The sequence below is a fragment of the Etheostoma spectabile genome, chromosome 13, assembly GCF_008692095.1.
Source record: "Etheostoma spectabile isolate EspeVRDwgs_2016 chromosome 13, UIUC_Espe_1.0, whole genome shotgun sequence".
In the NCBI taxonomy this organism is placed as follows: Eukaryota; Metazoa; Chordata; class Actinopteri; order Perciformes; family Percidae; genus Etheostoma; species Etheostoma spectabile.
Genome location: NC_045745.1, coordinates 17,141,791 through 17,164,369, shown reverse-complemented (window position 1 = coordinate 17,164,369; position 22,579 = coordinate 17,141,791). Strand labels below are relative to the sequence as shown.

The following is a 22,579-nucleotide window of genomic DNA, read 5'->3' as shown; positions in this document are numbered from 1 at the left end:
GACCACTGTAAAATACAATCACGGCTGTAAAATGTGCAAAGAGTAGCTGCAGAGAGTATCACAGTGCAAATCTGTAGTAATTAATTGAAAAAAAACTTATACACATACTGTATACACAATATGAAGCAGATACACAGTACACATTTTAAAGTCCTTTTTTCATTGCTTGTAGAAATGCTGTTATCACCTGTATTTTTACACCACTAAAGAATATAATGAGAAACGTCAAAAAAGTTCTTTTTATATATAGTATTCCCCATCAACTGCTGAGATATGTTGCTGTTTCATTAAATCCACCAGACTGAGTTTGTCTCACACATTTCCCCGTGTAGTGTCTGAACAGTTTCAAACCAGTGCTGCTCTCTTGTGGAATTGTTCCGGTTGCACACACCTGATTTACAGAAGTGAGCTACCAACATGTCAATATTGTTTGACAGATAGCTTAAATTAACAGTTTGACATGGCAAAATGTAATTTCCACTAATGGAAACTAAATTGCTACTAATCAGCAGCCCAACTGATGAGATGTGACAAGGGCCTCATCAGATCCTGGTGGACATGGCAGCTCCCAACAGGCCAAGTAACATTTAGCCTCTCTTTTTTAGATTTAGTCCACTCACCACCGTGCACCATAACGTGCACCGTCCTGGCAGCATTGTAGCCAGCTTTAGAAAGATGACTCAATATTTCGGTGTACATGTATGCTACTCAACAAAGTTGATGCAAGTCAAGCAACACAACCAAATGCTCCTTTGGCATGGAATTACACAGACTGTATTATTACAGACACACTGTCAACATTACACCTGTCCCTAATCCCATCGCTTTTCATGCAAAAATCCTACAGTCACCATAGAGCTATGGGTGATATGTAGACAATCAATATTTTAACTAAATACCTCAATATTAACTATTAGTGCTTTCACAAACTGAGATTATTAATGAGATTATTCAATAAATAATCCTGAGTAATGTAGGTAAAATAGCCTAACTAGGTGGTAAAGGCAAAACCGCTACAACAATCCCAGAAGTGGAAAGTCATGGATATAAACTAAAATAAGTCGTACAAGTTCAATCAAGATAATGCTTTAAATGGCAAAAAAAATCTAATAAAATATGACCAACATTTGTTTCCAAATAATTTATTCAGTTATACAAATACAAAACACCTCCCACTCAAGTTATCATAAAATAGGTATATCTTGGTGTTTACCAAATCCTCTTGATGCCAATGTTGTCCACATGGATCAGCTATCCACAGAAGGCAGACGTTTTGACTGACAGTATGTATAAAGACCTACAACTGATTCTGGATATTCTCATTTCTGAACAAGCAACAAACTGCTTACATATTGTGAAAGAAAAAAAAAAAAAAAAAAAAATCCAGTTTGATGTAACATTGCAGATCAATGCCTTAAATTACATGAGAATCGCTGTAATCACAGACATAACATGTCCTGTCATTTTGTTTTGACAGTAACAGAAACATCAGGAGTTATTTAACATTTCCATAATCCATTGGTCGTCCTTTTGTACACTACTCCACATTCTACACTCCTCAGCCAGAAAAGAAACTGACGATACGCTTGACAGAATGAAACTCAAGTCATATTTATTAAAAACATGCTTCTCCCAATTGGAAAAAAACAAAAACTACACATAAAGAGGGAAAATAAGGTGGTTGACAAACAATGGGGGGGGGGGGGGGGGGGGGGGTAAAAGCTCCATGTAAAGACATAATTTTTGCAGGTCATTTCGTCTTGTGCTTTGGCCTTTAAAAAAGGAAAATGCATCACACTTTTAGCGTTTGGCTGGATGTACCCTTGAGAGTGACAGCTTCATTAAAAAAGGTACAAGTTTTGATCTGACCTAAAACCATAAAGAGGCATTCTATTGTAGCAGATATAACTTTACTGAAAAGAAACCAAATGCTTTCTGAAGTCTCTTGTTCCATTTGTGACCCAAGCTAGATCCTGGTTTTTGTTTTGCTGTAAAATGACAGCACATCTTCGTCTGCTATACTGGTCCAAAGTCTTTCTTCTGTAGCTCATTAAAATACGACGGGTTCAGTTTATTTCAGCTCTCCCGGTGCTGTTGGGTATCCTAGTTCAGCAGGCAACCTGGGCTCTCCCTGAATCCGACTGATCCTCCACCAAACAAAAATGCTGATGGTAGTTCTATCACACACACTGAAGACATAGTAGCCCTTCAGACAAGCTCAAGGACCTGTGTAGGAAAAAAGAAAAAAAAAAAAGACCCGTTTTGTCATCTGTAGCATGCTGTCACTGGAGACAATGAGTTAAAACAGTAATATGACCGTAGTCATTGCTTTAATGGGCAACAATAAAAGTGCCACATGAGGTCCAATAATACAGACTGGAAAATTAACTTTGCTCTGTTCCGTGACTTCGTAGACGGGACATGTAACCCCAAAAGCACAGTCAAACTAAAATACATTACAAAGTCTAAATACATCCTTTCACACTCATCCCTGGTGGTCTTTAGTCATTCATATGCAGCCTGTCACTGGGAATTCGGCTGCAACCATAGCCATTTCTTGAGCTTTCTCGAAGAGCGCCATCTAGTGGGCTCAGAAAATAAGGAAAATGGTTTACAAAGCTTCATTTGGCCATCACTAGCTTTGTGTGTACTCATAGTTTACATAGTGACTAGTGTCTATAAGTACTAACAAATGTCAAAGGCATTACATTTGGATTTCTGACACGCCTTTTCAAATATGAAGACAGAAGTGCAAAAAAGAAGGTTCCTAGTGTATTAGATCTGAAAAGATTGGTTGGTCACTGATTTTTCAAGCAAAATGTCTTTTTTTATTTTTTAAAAAACAGTTGCTAGTTTTCTGTTTACTGATTGATAAAGCTCACCTGCTGCAGTAGTCCTATAGGTATAAGCAGGTTTTATGTAGAACTTTCAAAACACAAACCTTGATCGTTCCTTGGCTGTTTGCAGCGATCAGTACATTTGACTCCTGGGGGGGAAAAAAAGTATCACTAAAACACAGCATAGCACTTAATCATCATGGTGTGATTTTTCTAGTACAGCATTTGTAAAATTAACAGTGTAATAATAAGGTGAACTCACTCCATCCGGCATGGCTCTCCAGCAGACGGCGCTGACAAACTCATTGGTGTCGTCCTCCTTCTTGTCTTTGTCCAGCACACTCTTAACGGTGTCAAACTTAAATGTCAACAGCGTCTTGGAAAGTCCTTTGTAGTATAGGTACAGGGAGTTGTTTTCACTGCCTACACACACACACACACACACACACACACACACACACACTTTTGATTTTGAATTTAATAAAACATTTTTAAATTTTTGTTTTCTTGCAGTGGTGCCCCTGCACGAAACCATGAAATGTTGAATGACAGATTCATTTGCAACATGGTCAGAATAGGCTTTTTGTAATTAACTAAATGCTTACCACAGGCAACATAGTCTCCATTGGAGGCCAGGCCTACAAAGTTCTTCTCGTTGATGTGACCCTTAAAGGAGCGCAGACAGTGAGGCTTGTTTACATTCCACAGCTTCAGCTGACTGTCTGTCGAACTGTCAAATAAAGGATGTAAATACAATAATGAGTCCAGAAGTGTGGGGCATTTGCGACATGACTGGTTAAAACTGCATTTTACTAATCTGTGGTACAATATTACCTACTGTCAGCCTGTAAATCTTTGTGAAATGAATAGAGAAAATTATAAAATGAGCTACAAGCCAGCATCTAATTTTGTTAACTATGTAAAGCAGTTAGTACAGAGAATACATTAAAAGCCATTTAGTTTATAATAGATGGTGTAACTGTCTTTTCAGAAGAAATATAAAGATGTTGTTCCTGAAACTCTGATATGGCTGAACCGACTTACGCAGAAACAATTTCCTCTCCGTTGACAAACTTTGCGTAAGACACAGCCTTCCTGTGGCCTTTGAATACCATGATTGGCTGCTTAGTGTTGCGTAGATCATAATAGTGGACACAGTGATCTGCGAACAAAAACAAAAAGGCAGGCGTTCAAATGGGGGGGATGAGAGAAGAGGGGTGAGGGGCTGCAGCTAACTGTGTCAGTCATATCCAGTAACCACCAAAACAGGCAGCCATTGTGAAATGATGGTGCAATACCTTTGTTGACATTTGATAAAATATGTGTTTCTTACAAGCTATGTGTTCTCCATCAGTTCTGTTTTTTTCCGGTACACTATGCCTGCTGGCTTTTATTCCAGTGTCTTAGCTGTACTCCAGTAAACAAACAACTTTGCAGTCAAGGAGGGGTTTCCTTTTTCAGGCTCAGTGGACTTGGACTTTAGAGACACAGGGAAAGGGCTACATAAGCCAGGGCAATTCACCCATGGATAACACATGAGTTTGTCTGCAGCTCTGTCTGTCCTTAGTGCTTGAAAGATTGTTTCTGTGTACAAAAGAACATTTCAAATTCTTATTTCTCCTCTGGGAGAGTAACAAATGAAGTTTTCTGAAGTTTGTCTGGACCACCAGATTCTGTGAAATGTTGTGGTCTACAAGTACGAACTGCAGTGGCATGAAGTGTGTGCAGACTGTCAAGAGTTTAACAATAACACATTTCTTTGACTGTGATTTTGAAGAGGGACAAATTCTCTTCCTCCATAGCAATCCTCCTCCTATGAAGTGATTGGAAGTCAGACCCTGTACTGTCAACCTGCTTATACACTATGTATGCTATTTGACTTCAAACTGTATTTATACAAAACATGTTAGTAATATGTGCTCTAGACAGTTGCAAAGTAATTTTTTTAAATAAATACATGCATCAATAATTTTACAACCAACAACAGGAAATTCCCAGGACAAACACAAGAGACATCCGTCACTCACAGCCAATCCTGATCTCACCTGCACAGCCAAAGGCCAGATGATACCTTGAGGTTGGACTGAATTTCACACAGCAGACATTGGCCTTGGCCTCAATGCTGGCTACTGAGTTGTCAAGATTGGTTGACCATAACTTCACTGAAACACAAAAAACAGACGTGAACTTTTCTCCATTAACTGGAGAGATAGAAGATGACTTATGTCTGAAAGCTTTCAGACAGAGCACTCTTCGGTTACCTTTAGCGTCATCAGAACCGGAGGCTAACAGCTTGGGGTCCATCAGGTTAAAGTCAACACTCCAACACCTTTTTTCATGTTCCTGAAAAGAAAGCAGAGGAAACCTTGAACATGTGTCGTAACAAACATTATTGATAAATTGCATAGTTTTAAAGCAACATAATGTCACTTTGTGTACCTTAAAATAAAGTTTGTGCAAGTTTGCCAGATGGGGTAGCGGATCTGTATGTTCAATTAAACAATTCAGCTTCCAACCGGTAGGGGCACCGAAGTGGGAAAAAGTTACATAGTGTTTGCTTTAGCTAAGCAATCTATCAAGCCAAATGTGTAATTTACCTGTGTCGATATTCAAACAAAGAATGGAATCCACGTATTTACACTATGCTACAAACGGCAGCAGCGTGACGAGGTGTTGCGCCTATTCTGCGCAGAGAGCTGCATGTTAGGCTTCTTTTTCTGGTAGAAAGTTAAAAAATCTTAAACTTTGGGTTAAAGCGCTGCACCCTCTACCGTCACTTTTTACCCAGCCATCCAATTACAGTGGAGAAGGGGCGGGTCAAATACCACATAGACCAACCGTCGCACGCCAAATGTATATGTGCTGAACAACAAAGGAGGAGAAATGTATACTGCTGGACTGTCCTCTCTCCCTGCATATTTCAGCCTTCCCTTTGTCCAGAGAAGTACTCTATGTTGTGCCGACTTTTACTTCAGCAGATACTCCGTATCATAGCAACCAGATGCAACAAAGTGTTTCAGCTGAAAGAAATGGAGAGCCTCCAAAGCGCTCTCAAGCTGGGGGAGAGGGGGAAAAAAAAAAACACTTAAGTAGCATACCTGGTAGACTTTGGACCTCTGGCCGGTGAATCCATCCCACAGAATGACAGTACCCTCATAGTCACTGCTGGCCAGAAGGTTTTTGTGATAGCTACTCCAGCTGATACAGCTAAAACAAACAAGTTTGTGATCACTTTCACTTTAAGATTCAAGCTCACAATTTGTCACGTTCTTAATATATTTTTCATTCACTATTTGTTTTGACTCAGACGTTGGTTTCTAGAATGATTTTGATTATGTATGTTTTTATAAATCCGGAGCATGAGTTTGATCTGTACAGGTCTGCACAACACTACGACTCACGCTCTGGCAAAACAAAAATATGGAGACATTGTTTTTCCTTCTAAGTTCTATGGGTTTCTCCCATTTAATGAAACCAGTTTGTAGTGCTCAGCAGATGTTGCCCTCGCAATCATCTTTTTGTTTTTTGGGGGGGTTAAAGGTGGTCCCAACCACTATAAACATGGCATTGTAGGATCTAAAAAGATGCCTACGCATGGATTCTCCCTACCTGATTTTGGAATTGCAAGTCATTTCATTGACAGGGTAGTGGATGTCCACTGCATCCTGGATCACTGTGCCATACTCAAACACCTTGATCTTTTTGGTCACACCGGCGATGGCAAAGTAGTCACAGTCACGGTCGAACTCAATACTGAAAAACAGGAGAGAATACAGTCACTGATAGTGAGTGGGCTGATAAAGATTATACTGTTAGAAAACATGTTACAATAGATAATGAAACACATTATAAATCCAACAAATTCTATACAAAATGTTAAAGGTCCCATGGCATGAAAATGTCACTTTTAGGGGGTTTTCTAACATTAATATGAGTTCCCCCCGTGGCTAGAAATGGCGATAGGCGTAAACGGAGCACTGGGTATCCTGCTCTGCCTTTGAGAAAATTAAAGTTCAGATGGGCTGATCCGAAATCTTGCTCCTTATGAGGTCATAAGGAGCAAGGTTACCTCCCCTTTCTCTGCTTTGACTGCCCAGAGAATATGGCCCACCCATGAGAGAGAGACATCATGGCTTTCAAATGAGCAAAGTGGCAGATGGTGAAGACCCCCCCCCCCCTTCAATAGCTGCAGATACAAAAATGGCACGTCCTAAGGAAAGCTCATTGTTGGACTGGCTCTAATGACTGTAATTCTGCACCAAAGCTGAATTTTGGGAAAGAGACTTCAGATATTGTATTAGGGGACCACTAAGGTCTTTATAAAAGCATCCAAAAAGCCTTTAATAAAATCCCACACCGAGCCTTCATAGAGCAATGCCACAGAGTGTATAGGACTAATATACAAGTTCCTTTTGTTCCTTTTTGTACCTGGAGACAATACTGGAGCCATTATAGAGGTCACTGGCGTAGGAGAGAGTGGCGAGCGGCCGCACAGAGTTGTAGCGGGTAAACTTAGACAGACACTCCATAAAATCATCCAGCTGGTTCAGGTTCCTGCCTTCATCTGGACACAACATAATAAAATAGTATTTAGAAGGAGCAATGGGGACATAAACTAAATACTGTATGTTATGGTAAAAAGAGGGACAGTATAACAATACTGAATCCTGAAAGGGTTTCATGACACATTTTTTAACAGCAACACATTATTAATATTCAATAAATATATTAACCAAAAACAATGCCTTTTGTATGGTGTGCCACCATGTTGGGTTTCTGCTTAGCGTGTTGCAGCATGTGTCATGCTTCCAATGCTGAGATCATCAGAAACACTCAAGTTTGTGGAAAATGTGGTCTTAAATTTTAACAAAAAGTAACTTCAGAAATAACACTGGGGTGAGGCAGACACTGCCAATCAGCCATCCTTCCTCTGAAGTGAACATCCACGTCTAAGAACTGAAGCTACTACCTGTATCCTAACTTCACGCAAATGTCCCGTTTGTACAGAATTAGGACAACATACTTATCTGCCTACAGATGTTTCTAGACAAACTGCTGCTGTTGTTGTTGTACTATTGCACCCATTCACTGCGGGATTGGTACCTGTGATGCGGGACATTTTGTTGGAGAAGTAGCACTGCTCCAGATCTTCAAAGTGAGCCGTAAGCCTCTTCCTCCTTGATGCCAGGGTGCTGTTGTACCAGGTCTGTCTTTTGCCCTGGCAAAACAATCCCCAAAGTGTTAAATAAATAGCTATGGAAATTTATGCCATATTTCTTTGGAGGCAAAACCATTGGCCTACATCATATTATAAAAACTTGCAAATAAGAGATGTGCAAAAAACTAGTAGATGAACAGATTATTTCAAAGCCAACAAAATAATTAAAATAACAGATTTGACTCTTAAAGAGGGTTAGGATTTCTCTGACTTACCTGGGTAGTTCCACCGAATCCTGGAGGGTGGCTGTAGTCTGGTGGGTCAATAATACTACTGCAGCTGGTCGACAAACAAACACAAATATACAGACATATGAAACACATTGGTTATACAGGAGCCCATAACATCTTGACTTATGCATGTGTTTGGTAATTAGCTATGTAGCTCCTTCATAAAAAGGTATAGTAGTTCTTATAGAGCAACAGGCAAAACATTTTCAGCAGTGAGAAAAATATGTGCTGACAGATTCTATTTGAGTAAACAAAGAATCTCAATGCACGATGGACTCATTTGCTGTACAGATAGAAACTGTTAGAACAAAGAGGTCAGCCGTACCTGGGTGCTGGTGAGGGAGCCTCAACGTTAGGCACTGTACACTCTAACTCCATCATTGGACAGTACAGCCCGCTCATTTCCTGGAAAAGTACACAGAAATAACATGTTTTGCCCCTCAAGCTGTGATGTGTGGGTCCAGTTGTAGCCAATTGACAATTTAATGATTTCATAATCATGTGTACAGCTCCTCAACCTTTCCTTTTAGAACATATTGTGAATGAGTTTGGTTACACATGCAGAAGGGTGATACTTTCTCTGTGACTTTACCTCAACACGCTTAATGTCCTCTTCTAGAAAACTGAGCTCTTTCTGGAGTTGCTCCAGTTGCTGTTGACAGAGCCAGAAACAAAAATAAATATGCTTGCATGTGAACAAATTTCAAAATCATTGCATGACACACAGCAGTGCAATTATAGTACCTCTCTCTTGTTTCTTCTGGCTTCTTTTAGGAACTCCATGAGGATCTGTCTCTGAGCTGCTTGGGATTCCTAGTGGAGAGAGACATCATACATAACCTCACATAACTACAAGTGGGAAAAAAAACATTAACACTAAAGCTGTAACCTTCACTCAAAGTGCATTTTAACTGACCAACTTTTTACTTTATCTATTACAGGGATATACATACATTTTTATACAAGTGATTTTACTTTTATTTGAGTACAATTTCTTTAGTTACAGCACTTCTAGAGAAATAATACATTCTATAACTCGTTCCACCTATGGCACTTCCACAGTACATATAGCATTGCAAACTAAAGTGCAGCTGTGCAGATAGGAATGATCGAAATGCTGCACAGATTATTAATAGCAAGTATGTTATTCAATTCCACTACAGGAAACAAAGACGAGGGTGTATGGGTGATGGATAACGCTTTTTGACAACTGTGGCTACAAGTTGTCTGGAATAACAAAATGAATAGAGAGCAGGAAGTCAAGTCATATTTTGGACTACTGCTCTTATTTGGCCATTTCTTTATGCAGTCTGAACTAATAAACACACCAAAGAAGGTAAAGTACAACATCCACTGCGGATATTCCCATAGAGGTTTGCTCAAAAGACACAATTATTGTTGAAACCCCAACAACCAAATTCAAGACACAGGATACGAACCAGGTAGCGCTCACACATTGATTGACAAGTTGTTTAACCCAGTGACTAAAAACAAACAAATACATGTAAGCGGTTTTGAAAGTTCCCTGAGGCTTGTACTACAAAGCAAGATTTGGTGTTAACGAGGTAACTTTAGGTTCAACCCAGGGTTTTACATTTCACAACGGTGGATCAAATGTTACTGGGTAAAATCGCCATGGTAACTTATGTTGAACACCAAACTGGTCGGGAACAGGTTATGTTGGAGATTAGAGATCAACCGGTGTAAAAGCACCGCCTACGGACCAATCAATACCGTTGATAACGGCGTCACCGTTCTTAGAAGATCCGGAGGAGCTCGGTGTGCGGAGAGAGAGTTTTGCTCATAAAAGTTAAAACATTTAGACTGGCAACCATATTAACATTCCCTGATGGGTATCTTTATTTAAGATATAGATTTTAGCGGAAGAAATTACATGTATATTTGTGTTTTAAGGATGATAAAAGTACTGATTATCGAAATGGAGTCTGGTGGGTTTGGTGATGGTGATTTCACTCTTAAATTAATAAATATAAAAACATTCAAATGTTGGTTGAGTGAGTTTAGCCTAGCCTCAATTTCTGTTGTGATAGGTAATAGGAAAAGAATGGTGAATAAGCACTTAACTGCAAACTTGCAAATTTAGCATCCATTCCTCGTCAGCTACAGCCTTCCCAAAAAATGAACACACACTAACACTAGCCTTACTAAACGTCAGGTCTTTGGCAGGAATCATTTTTATTCAATGATTTTATTACTACACAATCTAGATTTTATGTTTTTAACTGAACCTGGTTAGACATAATAACAGCACTGCTGTTCTCATCGGTCGCTCCCCTAACTTCAGTTTTATGAGTGAGAATAGAGTGAAAAAAAGGAGGTGGAGTCGCCATTTTGTTTAATGACTCATTCCACTGTACGCAAATATGTTATGGAAATTTTGTTTCTTTTGAATATGTTGCTCTTCAATTAAGATCTTCCCCTCAAGCGTTGTTTCTAAATATCTACAGCCCACCTAAATATTGTGCAACCTTCATTGATGACTTCACTGAACTGCTGTCTATTATCTGCATTAACTTTGATTGTGTAATCATTGCGGGTGATTTTAACATTCATGTTGCCAGCCCCCAGGACAGGGGGACAAAAGACTGTGTTTGTTTTTGAGAACTATGACTGACTCAGCATGTGACGGAGCCCACCCACAATAAGGGGCACACCTGGACTTGATTGTCTCCAAAGGTCTGAACATTTCCAAGGTTGTGGTGACTGACGTTGCTCTCTCAGATCATTCCTGTGTTTTCTTTAACGGCACTATCTCTGTGCCCAAAAGTGTCCAAACAGATAATCAGAAAACGGTATATCACTGAAAACACCAGTGACACATTTATACAGCTTTTCTCCCCACACCACCCTCTCTGGCTATCAGTCAGTGAGCTTGTAGATAATTTCAACTGTAAAATTACAAATGTTATTGATGCCATTGCTCCCACTAAGGTCAAAGTTTATCTGGTAAGAAAAGATCTCCATGGAGAAATGTCCTACTGGTGAGAACAGAAAAAAGAGAGTGTAGGAAAGCTGAACGAAGGTGGCGAAAAACAAATCTCCGGGTCCATATAAACTCCTATAAAAGAGACTTCGCATTTATAATTTGGAACTGAGGAATGCAGAAGGTGTCCTTTTTCTCTGATATTATCTCTAGAAACATAATAATTCCCGTGCTTTTGTTGCTACTGTTGATAGGTTAACAAACCCCCGTACCAGTAGCATCTGAACTTTTATCTACCAAGGCCTGCAATGACTTTGCCTCCTTCTCAAAGACAAATTCAAAGATTAGACAAACAGTCAGTGCCCATATCAGTCCGATATGTGTTTGTCACAGTGTTCAAGCAAAATAGTTCCAATATGACAGAATTTCACACGATCAACCATACAAACCTGGAGGACATTATTCAACATCTGAAAACCTCGACCTGTTGCCTTGATTTTCTACCAACGGGACTTTCAAAATGTTTCCAATTGTTTGACTTCTGATCTTCTACAGATTGTGAACACATCTCTTCTTTCAGGTATCTTTCCACAGGCCCTGAAACTGCAGTAATCAAGCCACTCTTAAAAAAGAACAACCTAGACAAGTCACTAATGACAACTATAGGCCAATATCAAACCTTCCGTTTTTAAGTAAAATCATTGAAAAGTAGTCTTTCAACAACTCAACCATTTCTTGTCACTAAGTAACAGTTTTGATACCTTTCAGTCGGGTTTCCGACCACACCCCAGCCCTGAAACGGCTCTTGTCAAAGTCTTTAATGACATCCACCTTAACACAGATAATGCCAAATTTCAATCTTAGTATTACTTTTCTCAGTGCTGCATTTGACACGGTCGACCATGACTACTACTAGACCGATTGGAAAACTGCGTTGGCCTTTCTGGCTCAGTACTAAACTGGTTTGAACCTACCTAAAGAATAGGGTTTACTTTGTGTCTATAGTAATTATGCATCTGAGCGTACAAATATGACTGCGGAGTTCCGCAAGGCTCCATTCTGGGGCTCTTCTGTTTAACATCTACTGCTCCACTGGCTCAGATTATGGAGAAAAACAAAATAAGTTACCATAGTTATGGCGACGACACACAAATTTACATAACCTTATCGCCAGGGGACTATGTCCAATACAAAAACTGACTAAGTGCATCGAACAAATTAACGGCTGATGTGCCAGAATTCTGAAATTAAATGAAGGAAAACTGAGGTGGTTGTTTTTGGAGCAAGAGAGGAACGATTAAAAGTCTGCGCTCAGCTTCAAACAACAATGTTAAAAACAACAGACAAAGCCAGAAATCTTGGTGTAGTCATGGACTCGACCTGAACTTTAACAGCCACATAAGACATTACAAGTCAGCCTACTATCACCGATAATATATCAAGGGTTAAAGGACTTATGTGTCAACAGGATTTGGAAAAACTTGTCCATGCCTTATCTTCAGTAGACTTGACTACTGTAACGGGGTCTTTACAGGTCTCCCTAAAAAATCAATCAGACAGCTGCAGCTGATCAGAACGCTGCTGCTCGAGTCCTCACTAAGACCAGAGCTGGATCACATCACTCCAGTTCTGAAGTCTTTACACTGGCTTCCTGTGTCTCAAAGAATTGATTTCAAAGTACTCTTGCTAGTTTAAAATCACTTAACGGTTTAGGTCCAATATATTGCTGATCTGCTACACACTAGAACCACCCAGACCTCTCAGGTCATCTGGGACAGGTCTGCTTTCTGTCCCCAAGTCAGAACTAAACAGGGTGAAGCAGCTTTCGTTTCTATGCTCCTCATATCTGAAATAAACTCCCGAACCCTGTAGATCCGCTGCTACTCTCAGTTCTTTTAAATCAAGGCTGAAGACCTTTCTATTTGATGCTGCCTTCTTTTAATGACTAATCATTTCTTTAAATTTCTATGCTGCACTGTAAATTTTATCTTTTGTTTTTATGTTTCTCTTTGTTTTAACTGTCTATTCATGTGTTTTACCGGTTTTTAATGCTTGTGATTTTTAACTGTTTTTACTTGTGTTTTTCTGTTTAACTGATTTTGTGTAAAGCACTTTGAATTGCCTTGTTGCTGAAATGTCTATACCAAATAAAGCTGCCTTGCCTTGCCTTGCCTTGCCTTACATGAATACGTGTAGGCTGTTGGCTTCTTGTGCTGTGTGTTGCCAACGCGCACATCGGTTTGAATTATGTTTTTATATTTTTTATTTGCACTCACAATCACTTCCCACTGCCAGGATTGCAAATGAAATAATAGGCTAAAGCAACGACAGTTTATGGAAAGCATCAAAGCACATGGATGGCATGTTTCCCTAATGAAACATGCCATCCATGGAGACAGTCACTGCTGCTGGACTATCTGTCAAGACAACTAACAGCCCTTTTTCACCATAACTGGGCCTCATTTGGTGCTCACATTCATCGGCAGTTCACAGCTACAATGTGAACTGTTGTCAGAATCAACAGGGCCAGGACAATTTCATACCTGTTTGACATCTGCAAAAAAATGTGTAAAGCAGTTACACCGCTGTTTTTATGACACTGCTCTCTGAAATGACTTAAGAAACAAATCAGCAGGAAGGACAGAGAGGATGTTTGAAAAGGGCACAGGAGAGACAGGCTAGTCTAGACTAAAGCTTCCATGAGCAACAATGAATGAGGAAAGGGTCAGTGAAATGTGTCAAGAACTGTCTACAGGTTATTGTGTAAAGATAAGTATGTGTTGGACAAAGAGAAAGCTAAAGATTGTTTTCAGGTTCCCACTGTTCCTTAGTAATCCCGGAGTGAGTTATGCAATTTAAAAGCAGATCATCAGTGACATTTCTTCTCAAAACTCTATGCCTACTGCTGATGTGACACGACATGATCAACAGGATAGGCGGTTGCTTCTACTTCTCTTTTCCTATAACTTGTTTTCATATCACATGGATTGTCAAGACAAGAAAAAGGGGATGTTCCAGTCTATTCTAAGAGATATGTCCACCAGGTTTTACTGCATTTACTAAGTAAGTGTCATACCACATACTCTCTGCCACAAGGATCATGTCAAGCACTACTGAATAATACCATTCATATGCCTCAACAACTCTTTGACTCTTTAAACACAGCCTAGAGCATCTCCTTGCAGATATATTATATGATACAACTGATGGAAGATCTAATTCCCAGATATGTCATTCTTCATGCTGTCCTTTCTCAAATACGACCACATTCACAGGTCTAGCTCTCATCCATAAAGGTTGATGATTGTGAATCATCAGTCAAAAGCCCCCTATGTCAAATCACATTCATAAGCCAAATCACTGCAATTTTATTACCTATTGTACACAAAGCAATGCAGGATAACAACCTGGCAAGCTATAATCTTTTACAAACAGGGTTGTCTCATAACAATCTGACTACAAAGCAAACTGATGGGAACAGATCACTTTGGTTTGTTTCTGAGCAACTTCTAAACCACCTCCAACTGTATAAAAGCCTGTATAGTCCCCCGCTGTCATGCTCACAAAACCAATGATGCAACTCTGATTTGTTGTATGACATTTCTTTGTCATCCTTCCACAGCAAAATGTGGACACTTCTTGACATTTGACTATTTTCATTTTATATTATTGAATATATTCTCATTTTTTGTCAAGATAAATGGATCTGCTTCAAAACATATCCTGTAAGAGTTGCATTGGGCATGCAAACAGACCCTCAGAACCTTCCTGTTGTGAGGCCCTACAATAACAGGGTTTCTGCACTGTTCACAAACTGAATTTAAGACTTTTACAGAATTTTAATTACCACCTAGAATGCACCTTTGCGACTATCATACCAGAAAAGAATGATGAAAAACTAGTAGGGACAATAAAGCCAACAATTATCAATTAAGTACATTTATGTATTGCCATTTATAAATCACATTTGTCAGTACTTTCCAACTGTATATTACGATAACTCGTAATTAAAATAATCAAATACATTTAAAAAATGAATGGATGGATTTACCAATTAAAATCAATTACTTCCTGCCCCGAAACCCTAAAATTGACACATGCCCATTATGAGTTGGGACTCCTGAAGCCAGCATTGGCAACAGTGTTTGCTACAGCGCTGATGTGAACTGAAACTCCACAAAAATAAGACTGAACATCCCCCTGCATGCCCAATCCACTGTTGCACCAGTGAGACTGTCCATAGCAGGCATTTGAAAATAAAATTTAAGACGTAATAATACCTTTAAAGCCTTTTTTGAGTGATTTGAATTCAATGCTTTTCAAGACTTTTCGAAACCTGCAGATACTCTGGATTCACTGTGCTGCCGATTTCCCACTGGCATTAGTCTGCCATAATCATGTGGCCCCTTCATTTTGATCCCATTTAACTCTCATGCATGGTTAACCCCCATCACTCTATTTAGTAGATGACTTTGCATCTTCCTTCTTTAACATGAAATTACAGGTTGTTAGTCATCTGTACTCAAATAGTCACCAGTATACGTTTTACCATGGAGTGTTGTCTAGCCCTATGTGAATTTAAAAAGCCAGAATGCAGATGCAAAATGTAAGAAATGGTTAGGAGAGAAAAAATGAAGTGCATGTCTGATCACTCTGAGATTCTTACTTACCGCCTCCAGCTGTTTCTTCTTCTGGACAAGGAGCTCCAGCATCAGATTGACATTTGCCAGGTCCAAGTTCTCCTGGTCAGGACTCAACACGTCCTGGAACACCTGCCACCTTGACCCATTCTTTGTGGGCCAGAGACACCAATCACTTACAAGTAACAGACCTTTCTAAAAATGTATGAGTGAAAATAAGTGTGCGTGTGTCAGCATTTACAAGTAGAGAGAAACAAAGCAGTTACAGTGTGCATGTGTTGTACTCACAGGATGATCCAGTTTTAGTCTCTTCTCATCTGACCTTTGTTTCTGTTTAAGGATCAGTTCATTTACTGGAACATGGACACATGAGGTGGAGTAGGTGGTGGGGGTGGGTTAAAGGAGAAAAGTGGAAACACTACGTAAGTATAAAACAGAAATAAGGCCAGAGTGTGACTTACAGGAAAGCATTTTGATATATTGATGATTATTTATCTAAAATCTCATTGTGAATTTTTTGTGTGGAAGTCACCCATACAATAGCGTGACAATATTGACATCAATGTATTTGGTCAAAAATATTGTGATATTTGATTTTGATATCACCTAGCTCTAATGACAAAAGTAATTTTACTCAACCTTATTTTAGTAAGTAATTAATTTCCCTTTTGCTTCATTGTAGCAAACATTACATACATGTCAAACTAAATACATCTAGTGATTTAATTCTAAGACCATTATGTTGTCCAGTACAATGGCAATCCTGACATACAAATATGTATAATTGTTTTCTGATCATCAGTGAGAGCAGAAAAGACCTAAGACATAAACAAACATCAACCCTCTGACTCAAAATACTTACCAAGAAAGTTTGGGTAAAGCTGATCCACATTATCAACAATATAGTTACACTTGGGACACCTGTTGCTGTCCTCCAGACTCTGGCGGATACACTTGAAACTGCAGGAGGGAGAAACAACTGAATACTGTGGAAATAACTGGAACTGTTCAAGAAAATTAGGTTCCTTTTGTATAGGTTTGTAGTAGGCCTAAGTGTTTTATCCATTTGTTGCACTATTTGTGTCTGTTTAAATTCCAATTTGACACTGGTAGTCACTCCACTTACATGCACACATACAGTCTGCTCATTCATGCTACATTTTCAGTCCAAATCCTTAAGGAATGCTATGAAATGAAATGGAAGGGCAAAACAATGGATTTTCTCGATAATGCAAAGACTGGTTTGTTGCAGTGGGAAACAATACACCAAACATCTGTGTTGTTATGTTTTATATAGTGTAGGTTTGTTTAGGAGTTGAGTAAACTAGTGGACAGGTGGAAGAGAAGAAAGTTGTCCTTCCCCATCTCTACCGGTAGACATCATTAATACATTACCTTTGTACCTTATTTCTGTTGGCAAAAGTATGAATAAATGACAAATACCAGAAATGGTTATTTCTGACGAGCCCACTTTCTTTCTGCCTTTTGCTCTGCTGGGTGTTTAAACAGCTCAATGGGTGTGCCATGTTCTCAAACTTCAAATAATTTGCTGTGAAGCAACTATACCACTGACTGTCTCAGCTACAACTGGAGACTTACCAAAAACTGTGCCCACACTTTGTCATGTGTGCTTCTTCTATCATCTCGAAGCAAATGGGACTGGAAACAAGTAGAAAAAAAGACGTGTTATGTGTATTTCATAAATGTAGCTTTCAAAATTTTGAAACAGTGACAGTAAACTTTTAATGCCCTGCAACTACAACCTACTCAGAAACGAACATGTTCACGGCCACTCCAGAGATAACTCACCACACAAAATCGTTGCTTTTATCTTCGTATGAATTCAAGAGGCCGTTGTAAAGAGGTGCTTGATGGAGGGACTTCTTTCTGCTGCCTGAAGACCCAGAGGGTCTGCTCAGAGAAGCAAACCCGCCCCGGGACGAGGGTACGGCGGCTAACGTTGGCACCGACAAGACGCCCTCGCTGGCTGCTGCCAAGGTCCGGGAGGGCACAACATTTCCAGAATTGTTACCATTAAGGTTACTTGTGACGACGTTGCTCCCGACGCTACCGTTTGTGTTCCCAGTGCCTCCTGTGCTGCTGCTACTCGTGCTGGGCACGGAACTTGCCCCACCAGGGCTTTGCTGTTGCCGGTTGTTTGACATCATGTAAGGCCGACTAGAAACTCCCCAAAATCCGCTGCGTTGCTGTTCAAAGCATCCGGCCAGTGCTGCTACTTGGCTACTTTAGCTGGTTGGCTAGCTAGCTAGCTAGCTGGCTTGCTTATATGCTAGCATCCTGGAAGAAAGCACCAGTGGCCAAACATCCAGCGTATTTAAACTTGTCCGTCGATGTCTGCCTCACTTTTGTCACTGACGGCGTACTACAAAATTGCTGTACTATAAAGGAAAAAAGACATGGACAGTGAAACGGCCAATAAAAGAACCACAACTGCGTTGTCCAGGAGATTAGCCGGCTAGCTACTGTTAGCTACGGGGAGGAATCGCTTGAGTTTCCTCGATTACCCAGGTACCCAGTGTGCTGCCGGCTTTCAACTACCTCCCCCTAGCGAGAAGGAGCTAAATTCCTAAAGTTTGGCCAAATTCTTTATTTCATTAAAATCAGCAAGGACGTAAAATTTGAAAGGCTGTAGTTTGAGGTCATTTTGTACTGGATTCAGTTATAGGCTATCTGTTTTTTTTCTTTTCATCTTTTTTATTAAACTTTTTTTTTCATTTGTGTAACTGAACTGGGTAATGCCATCTTGAGCTAAATGGACTTTAGAGTTGAAATCATTTTGTCACACATAATGAATCCAATACACGAAAACCGAGTCAACACACAAACATGTAAAATAGTAACCTCAACATATTCATTTCAAGTAGGAAAACATATAATAAAGACATTTTGCATTAACAGACTAGCATAATAGTTTTAGACTTAAACCAAATTTAGATCAGTTTATTTTTATTTGGCCACGTGCATAAAATAATTATCTCTCATTTCTCTGAAATTCTCAGTTGAAACTCTGGAGAAACAACAGCTCAAACAAAAAGGTATAAAGCTGTACTTCTGTGGAACCTGATCAAAACGTTGCATTAAATCAAAACAAATAAAGGGCTTCCCATCCATTATGTTTTATGTTGTTATCAATATCCTATATTTAATAAAAGGCCAACATTTCAGCAAACTAAAAACATGATCAACAACAAAAAAAAGAATATTGAGAGCAAGTTTCATAGTTCCGAATCTGTAAAAAAAAAACTAATATATAGTAGTCTATGTAATATAATGCCATGCTTCAGAGGGATAATATTCCAATATGCACAGGTTAATAAATTGCTTCCAAGAGGCTAAAAATGACAAACCCCCCTCAGAAAATAATAGAAACATTATACTTAAGGAGATCAAATCATATTGAGCAGTACAGACACACGTTCCTTTTGGAATGTTCTCGAAATATGATTGCAGTCCAACATAGAAATACAGATTTTTTTTCAGATTATATTGCCAAACAAGCAGGTAGGTCACATCCCCAAAGTGCAGCCAGAAACCGAGCCAAGAAAAACAGTGTCATGTCATTCAAGTATCCACCTGCAGCTTTGCAAATAAAATCTAAGGAGCACTAACATATTCACGCTCACAGTTTATCCAGCCTGCGACTTACATTTCCATTTTTACCTCCACGTGGACAAATAAGGGATCCTCCATGTAGGCACGCACAACATGGATTTTCCCATGTTTTTGTTTTTGGAAGAAGTTCATAATGTGTCATTATGGAGCTCAGTTAGGATGTGTAATAAAGTTTTTAGCAAGAGGAAAATTACTGGATAAGTTGACGAGTAAATTAATTTCCCTGAAAAGGACCACCGTGTACAGTGAGATGTGTTTCTCTGTGCTGCGTTGGTCAATCCTTCACAATGTAATGTGTGACTCTAGAAAAAGTATTAAAAGTAATGTCAGTATCAGGAATTCTCAATAATTATACAACTTTCAGTCTAACTGAATTAAATGCATTTAAAAGAAATTATACTTATGAATGTACAGACAGACACTTTGGATAGATAGATATTTTTGTGTCGTGTTGCAGTAGGTATGTAGACGGTCCCTAAGCACCGCCGGCTGTTGGAGAACTAGTTTGTTGCTCGTTGTTAACCTGCTATGTTAGGAAAAATCAGTCATTTGTGATTTAACATAATTTCGCTATAGAGTAATTGATCCCAGAAGATTGAATCTGTAAATATATTTCTAACTTTTCTCCCGTAATAAGAACCGAGGGAACAGATTTGTTTTCTGTGCGCACCGTTTAGTTTTTTCCTCAGCTGACCCCAGGGGGGCTCTGAAGTGTGTATTAAAGCTTCAAATTGAGAAATATGTTTTTGTTTGTTTGTTTGTTTTTTACAATTTCACATACCTTCCATATCATTAAATATGATCTATACATTTTATAGTGCAGATTGATAGCTAAGATGCCAATAATTGAAGAATTAGAGAAAATAATAATAAATTATTAACTAAAGTAGTGTGCATCTTGCATATAACGTCAGACACAACTATCAGTTTTAGCTCATAATTTGAACACCTTAAATACTAATGTTCATGCAACAACTCACTCCAAATGAGTTCTTTTGAGCCAAACACCTGCAGTAGCCTACTGTACATACATTGTGTTGCATTTGTCCCCCTCAAGCCCTCTCCCTCCCCTTTCTATTTTATACCAGTGGTGGTGAAAAGCCTGCCGTCTTTCTTTCTCCCCTTTTCTTCTTTCTCCCCCTCCTCATTTGTCCTGCACATCAGCCTGGATTTTCTCCCATTGGGTCCCCCTCTTTTGCATGAAGAACTAAGTTTTGTGTGTGTGTGTGTGTGTGTGTGTGTGTGTGTGTGTGTGTGTGTGTGTGATGTTGTGTTTGTTGTGTGTTTGGGGAATGTGTGTGGTGGTGGCGTGGTGTGGAGTTAGCCTTGTTGGTGCGATTGAGGTTAGTGAGCGTCAGAGATGTAAGAGAGAAAGAGTGAGTGACACAGAAAAAATAATGAGGGTTTGTGGAGAAATGAATGAGTGAGTGGGGAAAAATGTGAGTGTGTGTGTGTGTGGTGTGTGGGTGTGTGTGTGGGTGTGTGGTGGGGTGGGTGGGTGTAGAAGAGAGAGCGGGGAAGACAGAGAGCGAGCCTCAGGGTCGGTGGGGTCAAGACCGACAAGCTCAGATGAAGGATAATCTGTGGAGGTCCCTTACAGCGGGGGGTGAGGCTCCGGAGCACAGTCATTCAGACTCTTTCTCTCTCTCACTCACACTCTCTCTCTCACTCACACACACACACTCTCTCTACCACACATCCCTTTATCACTCTTCCTCTCTTTCTCTTCTCCTTCATCCTCCCTTCCTGTCTCTTTTTTGTTGCTTTCTCTGAAACCCACCCCTCCTATTTCTCTTGTTTCTTTTTTGTTGCAGCTGGATTTCAAAGGCCACTTCGGCAGCAGAAAAAGTTGAATGTTTAGCAGGCATATCCCTCAGTCAGGCAGGCTAGGATTGTGGAAATTCCTGCCTCCCACTCTTTAGGAACCGTTTTTGCCCCTTCGGGGGCCTCTGCCATAACTGCCAGCGGCCTCCTACTCCATCTCCATCTCCATCTCCACCCTCGAGCCAGGGCCCTGTTTGCAAATTGAGCCTGACAGAAACAGAGGGGTCTGGGGGAGAAGAAGAGACAACATTTCAGGAACAACTGCAGCAACAACTGCCTATAGTATCCACTGTTGTTTTCTTATTTGATGGTAATGAGCAATGCATGAATTTGTCTGCATGTCATAAGCATAAACACAATTGCAATAATCACTCTTGCAAAAGGAATGGACACTTTGAAGTCCTCATGCAGCCCACCCAGTAAAACACAAACGTCTTCTAACAGTTGACTAAAGCTATGTGGTCTCATAGCACTTTCAAGATCAGTATATATTTGGTTTGCAGTGTCTGGAAACATCTGAGTAAGTAGGTACACCTGTCTTTTGCGTTAGAAGGGCCTGCACACATTGCCACAAGTTATATTTTCCATTTGCAAGGTATGGAGTTCATGAGTCAAAATAATAATCCATATATGATCAGATACAAAAACACACAGTTTGGTTCAAAGAGACAGTAAGATTATTAAGTGTTTCTGCCTCTCTTGAAATGCACATTAACACATGGACAATCCTTGAATGGTGCGAATCTCAGTGTGGGGTATTACTCAAGGTAGATTTACATTGTGCTCTGCAGAGTCACCTCTTCTACTGTCTAAGCAGGAATTAAAGGACAAATTGATTGTATATCGCCACTGTTCAGTAGGAATCGTTGCTACGTGACCGTGATAGACCGTACAGACAACTGATTTGAAGATTTGAAAGTATCATTTTCGCAGAAATTATGTAAACAGACACATACTGTAGTTACCTTAAAAAACAGAAGGCCCTAATATCCCAAACTTGGATAAGTTAGTTTGACAAGAAGAAACATAACTCAATGTCTACTATTCACTTTTTTGGGAGCAGTAAACTTGGTGGTAAAATATTGCTTAAAAGCTCCAGAGAACATGAGTTTTGGTACCTGTTAGAGATTTATTTTTATAATAGTTTACAGCTTAATCAATAAAATAGAAGAATTAAAAAGCTTATTTTTTGGTATTTTCACCTTCAGTTGGGCCATGATTGTATATGGACAACTCCTTACATCTCCCCTGCT

General features: G+C 39.6%; 2 protein-coding genes across 2 annotated transcripts in view; one reads left to right on the top strand and one right to left on the bottom strand.

Moving 5' to 3' along the window:
• Positions 1–1,595: 1,595 nt before the first annotated feature.
• cop1 (COP1 E3 ubiquitin ligase) lies at positions 1,596–18,414 on the bottom strand. Its single transcript, XM_032534574.1, has 20 exons — positions 17,679–18,414; positions 17,469–17,528; positions 16,732–16,829; positions 16,158–16,222; positions 15,900–16,019; positions 9,030–9,098; positions 8,878–8,937; positions 8,611–8,690; positions 8,271–8,334; positions 7,941–8,055; positions 7,266–7,401; positions 6,447–6,590; positions 5,936–6,044; positions 5,099–5,180; positions 4,883–4,999; positions 3,882–3,999; positions 3,443–3,567; positions 3,100–3,260; positions 2,942–2,986; positions 1,596–2,226 (listed from the first exon to the last, which is right to left on the bottom strand). Exons 1-20 carry the CDS (start codon positions 18,035–18,037, stop codon positions 2,209–2,211), a joined length of 2,145 nt encoding a protein of 714 aa, XP_032390465.1. The 5' UTR covers positions 18,038–18,414; the 3' UTR covers positions 1,596–2,208.
• Positions 9,929–22,579, top strand: part of LOC116701031 (pappalysin-2) — a 105,115-nt gene continuing 92,464 nt past the window's right edge. Inside the window, exon 1 of the mRNA XM_032534568.1 lies at positions 9,929–10,066. The gene's annotated coding sequence lies outside the window, so the exon portion shown is untranslated. The remainder of the gene's footprint in view (positions 10,067–22,579) is intronic.

Excerpts from the sequence above, each read along its gene's own strand:
- cop1 (XM_032534574.1), bottom strand. The coding sequence starts at position 18,037 with ATGATGTCAAACAACCGGCAACAGCAAAGCCCTGGTGGGGCAAGTTCC. Across the intron at positions 5,181-5,935 it reads AGAGGTCCAAAGTCTACCAG|GAACATGAAAAAAGGTGTTG; the intron begins GTATGCTACTTA and ends CTTTCTTTTCAG. Across the intron at positions 2,987-3,099 it reads GGAGAGCCATGCCGGATGGA|GAGTCAAATGTACTGATCGC; the intron begins GTGAGTTCACCT and ends TTTCCCCCCCAG.